At 46.1% G+C, this 5,399-nt stretch overlaps 1 protein-coding gene across 1 annotated transcript in view; it reads left to right on the forward strand.

The window, feature by feature from the left end:
• LOC102811505 (sodium/nucleoside cotransporter 1-like) overlaps positions 1-5,399 on the forward strand; it is a 165,425-nt gene that overhangs the window by 48,619 nt on the left and 111,407 nt on the right. Inside the window, exons 6-8 of the mRNA XM_006877847.1 lie at positions 1,513-1,643; positions 3,404-3,572; positions 3,747-3,944. Coding sequence (XP_006877909.1) covers positions 1,513-1,643; positions 3,404-3,572; positions 3,747-3,944 — 498 coding nt within the window. The remainder of the gene's footprint in view (positions 1-1,512; positions 1,644-3,403; positions 3,573-3,746; positions 3,945-5,399) is intronic.

Consider the following 5,399-nt stretch of genomic DNA (forward strand, 5'->3'; position numbering starts at 1 on the left):
AATGCTTAGCAGGCATTAAAGAACAGTCCTTCTTTTTCTGACATAAGGTCAGAAATCAGTCCTTCTGAAGCTATTCTATGCTTTGGATTGATTTCCTCTCTTGGTAAAGTTCCTTTTGAAAAATGGCCCTCATCTCTAAGATGTCATCTCCAAGCTAGAAGGAAAGCATCCTGACAGTTAGAGGAAAAATCTCAAGATCCAGTGGCCTTGTCCCCACTGGAGCTGGATAGCCAAGGTGGACGCAGATGAAGCATCAGACCTCACTCAAGACAATCCAGAGGAGACGACCCCAGGAGGACTTGTTCTAACAAAGAGCTGTGTTCCACTCCTGGCCAGCACATCTCCTGCACACCCACCATCCCTCTATCACTGAAGGCTGGAGTTTTGCTATGATACCAAACCCGTTTCAGGGGAGCTCAGGCTAAACAAAGATGGAGTAGGGAAGAAAGGTTTGGCAATCTACTTCCCAAAAAATCAGCCAATAAGCACCTGACAGATCATAATGGTCTGATCCACAGCCAATCGTAGGAATGTTGCAAGGCTGGGCATGTGTGGAGTCACTATGAGTAGGGGCCAACTCAATGGCAGTTAACAACAATTGCAACTGCCACAGGATTGCATGTGATAAGCTGCCTTGAAGTGCTGAGCTCCCTGTCACAGGAAGTATTCAAGAAAGGATGCTACAGAAGGAATACATTCACCTACTAAGTAAGAGGTTGCATTGGGTTACCAGTTAGGCCCATCCCAAATCTCAGGTTTTGTGAGCTTTGACTGAAACCATCATAAACCCCTCAGCTAATGGTGAACCAGCTCTTAGATTAGTAGTCAAAGGAGAAAACCTGACAGGGAAGGAAGAACCTTGAACTTGGAGCCCAAAGCATGATGGGTTCCAATTCCTAGTCTTCCTTTATCTTTGTTGTTGCTGTTGTTAAGTGCCATCAAGTCAGTTCCAACACATAGCGACGCTATATAGGGTTTCCAAGGAGTGTCGTATGGGTTTGAACCACCAACCTTGTGGTTAGCAGTCCAGTGCTCATCCTACAGCATCACACCATGACTCCTTTATCTTTGTTGTTGTTATGTTCCATCAAGTCAGTTATGACTCATAGCAACCCTAATAAGGTTTTCAAGGAGCTCTATTTCATCTGTTTGTCCCTATTTCCTTTTCTGTAAAATGGGGATAGCAATAATAGAAGAACTGGAAGCGGGGGGGGGTGGGGGAATAACAGGTTCTATACATATAGCCTGGCTCTGGTTGGCACTGCAGGATCAGCACTGGACTGTGAACCACAAGGTCAACAGTTCAAGGCCACCAGCTGCTCCTCAGAAACCCTATACAGGGTTGCTATGAGTTGTAGTTGACTGGACAGCACCTAACAACATACATACAGCCTGTGACTTTATTAGTACCAATACCAAGGACAGCAGTAACGATAGTGATGACAATCCAGTGGGCGGAGTGTCCACGCCCCTGCTACCCTGTGCCCTGAAAACTCATCCCCACTCTTGCAGATCGATGCGGCCTCCTTGATTGCTGCATCTGTGATGGCTGCTCCTTGTGCTCTGGCCCTCTCCAAGCTGGTCTACCCGGAGGTGGAGGAGTCCAAGTTTAGAAGTGAGGAAGGGGTGAAACTGACCTATGGGTGAGTGCAGTAGGGGGATCTGCAGAGGGATGGAGCGGGCAGGAGCTGAGGTGACGGTCTACCACCAAGCTCAGGGCCACCTCTCCTCCCTCACTGCCCTGGTTGTATCTTCATGTTAAGAAATGTAGCCCTCAATGCCTACATCTTCATTTCCAGTCTCTGAGCAGCAGCAAACAATGGCCTGGTCAAGGCAGGGGAGTGTGGCCTGGTCCTGGTGTGTGTGCTGAGGAGGTTCATGCTACCTTCTTGATGCTACCTTCTCTACCCGCCTGGAGCTTTGCAGACCAATATGTGTCAGTTTCACCTGACATCTCCTCACCAGAATTTTAACAGCCATTGTGTAATACTTGTTGTTGTTAAGTGCTGTCGAGTCGGCTCCGACCCATAGCGACCCTGAATAGGGTTTCCAAGGAGCAGCTGGTGAGCTTGAACTGCCAACCTTGCCATTCAAACAGTTTTGCAGTCTGGCACATTAACCCACAGCGCTACACCAGGACAATCTTTAAAAATGTTGAAAAGGCATTACTCTTGGAGCTATGGTGGTGATGGTTGTGTGCCATGGAGTGGGTTCTAAGGCTGGAAGTCGTTATGGGAACAGAAAGCTTCATCTTTCTCCCATGGAGCAGTTGGTAGATTCGAACTGCTGACTTCACAGTTAGCCCAACGCATAACCCACTATGCTACCAGGGCTCCTTGGGGATTCATGGGCAGCCCCAATTTTATAAATTCCTGAATATTAATGTAGTGTTGTCCTATAGAAATATAATGTGAGCCCCATGTGTTATTTCAAATTTTCTAATAATCCCTTTAAAATGGTGAAATTAATTTTATTAGTATATTTTATTTAACCCGATGTAACCAGATTTATCATTTCAACATGTGATAGTAATAATCATATGTTGGTGGTTGGTTCTAACTCATCACAACCCCATATGACAGAGTAGAACTGCCCCATAGGGTTTTCTTGGCTATAATCTCTATGGAGGACTCCTGGTGTGCTGTTGTAGGATCAGCGCTGAACGGCAAACCACAAGGTTGGCAGTTCAAACCCACCACCAACCACCTTTATAGGAGTAAATGACCAGGTCTTTCTCCTGCATAGCTTCGGGCTAGTTTTGAACCATCAACCTTTTGGTTAGCTGTTGAGTGCTTAATCATTGTGCCACCAGAGCATCATTGAAATAATAATAAAAAGTATTAATGAGCTATTTTACATTCTGCTTTTCACACGGAATCTCTGAAATTTGGTGCATATATAATATTTATAGTCAGGGGCAGATTAGCCAGTAAGCACATATATATCAGCTGCCAGTAAACAAGATACACACAGGTTTAGGGCTTAATTGTGTTTATTTGCTAATGTGTGGTGAGCAGTTTCACATGGGTTTAACCCCACCTGTGATGCGGTAGGGGACAGGTGAAATTGTACACTGCAGATTGGTGGGAAGGCACAATTGGGCTCGTGTGTACTTGCTTTATTGGGTAATCCTGCTCTGCTTAACATTTCTATCAGCCTCATTTCAAGTGCTCAAAAGTTACAGGTGGCTGATGGCTTCTGACTGAATGAAGCAGTGGTAGGAACCTGGGTCTAATCTTAGTGCATGGACCAGTTCCTTCCTCAGTTTAGGCCTCAGAAGGAAAACAAGGATGCTTACAGTTCTGAAATATTCTGCCCAAGATTTGTCTGTGGGACTCTAGGATGGCACCCCTGTTGTTTGTGGGGACAGGCCAATAAGGACTGCTCTTCATCCCAACAACAGAGACGCACAGAACCTCTTAGAAGCAGCCAGCAGCGGGGCCGCCATGTCGGTGAAGGTCGTTGCCAACATCGCAGCCAATCTGATTGCATTCCTGGCGGTGTTGGCCTTCATCAACGCTGCTCTCGCCTGGCTGGGGGACATGGTGGATATCCAGGGGCTTAGCTTCCAGGTATGGTTCCCAGGAGGCCCACCTCAGCCCATGGAGAGGATGGTCCTGGGCAGTGGGCATGGGCAGTGTACATTGGCTATGGCCTAGAGCACTCTGCCTCTGTGGTGTCTGAACAATGGTAGGAATCGGGGTCAGCCCTGGTCTTAGCTCTTTCTTTGGCTCTTCTACCATCAGCTCATCTGTTCCTACATCCTGCGGCCTGTGGCCTTCATAATGGGTGTCACCTGGGACGACTGCTCCGTGGTGGCAGAACTGCTGGGGATGAAGCTGTTTCTGAATGAGTTTGTGGCCTACCAGGAACTCTCCAAGTACAAGCAACGCCGTCTCGATGGGGTTGAGGAATGGATCGGCGACAGGAAGCAGTGGATCTCTGTGAGTGTCCCTACCCCCTCCCTGTGGTAGGATGATGACACAGCCACATCTGAGGCTCCCTGGACCTGGCTGAGACACACTAAGGGGGCACTGAACCTCCCACTTCCTATTGGGTTGGCAGAGAAGATGGTTTCAGGCTTTGCCACTGTCTGTCTTGAAGCCTCTTAGGAGACTGAAGTGCAGGAAAAGAGGGATCAGACATGTGGTTCTAGATGAACCACTTCTCCCTGGGCGGCCATGGGCTATCCACTGCACCGCATCTCTTCTATTGGAAAACAGGGATGGCATTCCTGCCAAATCCACCTCAAGGCATATATATGAGCGTCCATTGAGCTGAGAGAATGGGAGACCTCCCCACCACGTTCCTGTTGCTATGTAGAAGCTCTTCATGGGTTGGCTCTTTCTGTTAAATTTATCTTTAAAAAACCAAAAAACTAAAAACGTGCTACAAAATTAATCAAGTTACTAACCTCAAGGTCAGCAGTTCAAAACTACCAGTTGTTCCATGGGAGAAAGATGAGGCTTTCTGTTCCCGTAAAGATTTACAGCCTTGGAAACCGTGTGCAGGGTCGCTATGAGTCGGAACTGACTCCACGGCACATAACCACCACCACCAAGAGAATCATAATTCTGTGTAACATTACTGTGAACTTCAAGAAGAATGAAAAAGTACCTTTAATCTCACCATCTTAACATAGCAACTAGTTTCATTTTATGCATTTTCTCCAACTCTTTTTACCAGAGTTTACATAGTTGTCATTATAGATTCTACACTGTACCCTAGCCAGCTTCCTACCACCCAAAACTTAATATGATGACATAAGCTTCACTTTCAGTACATGCATCCTCACATATGTAACCAATCCCCTGCCGCTTAGCCAATCAGGTTAACCCACTATTTGACTGGTATGCACCGTGATGAAATGAATATCTTTGTGCCTGGAATTTTCCCCACCTATCGGCTCATTTCCTTCAGAGCCTTCCCAGATGTGGAATGGATGATCACACAGTATGTGTGCTGCCAGTAACTGTTCCAAAGGGTTTTTTCAACAACTGAAATTGCCGCAAGCTGAGCCTGTAAGCATTTGTTTTCAAACAAAAGAGTTTTGTTACTTTAACGGGCAAATAAGAACTCATTGTTTTAATGTCCATTTTGGAGGTTTAAATCACAAAGGGATGTACTCTTTAGTATATCTATATCTCTATCTCTATCTATCTAGCTAGCTAGCTAGCTATCTAGATGTGAAGTAAAAAGCACAAGCTTCCCCTTACTCCTTTTGTTCACCTTCAGTCTCGACCCCTCCTCATAGGTGGTCGGGGGTACACATTCTTCCTCAGGGTCTCCTTTTTATGAATTTCATTGCTTTATCAAGTATTTGTTGAGACATTGTAGTTATCAGATATCCTAGGGTTAAGTATGGAAATTAGATGTCATCCCTAGCCTTGTAGAACTTA

The sequence above is a fragment of the Chrysochloris asiatica genome, unplaced genomic scaffold (assembly GCF_000296735.1).
Source record: "Chrysochloris asiatica unplaced genomic scaffold, ChrAsi1.0 scaffold00636, whole genome shotgun sequence".
Taxonomy (NCBI): domain Eukaryota; kingdom Metazoa; phylum Chordata; class Mammalia; order Afrosoricida; family Chrysochloridae; genus Chrysochloris; species Chrysochloris asiatica.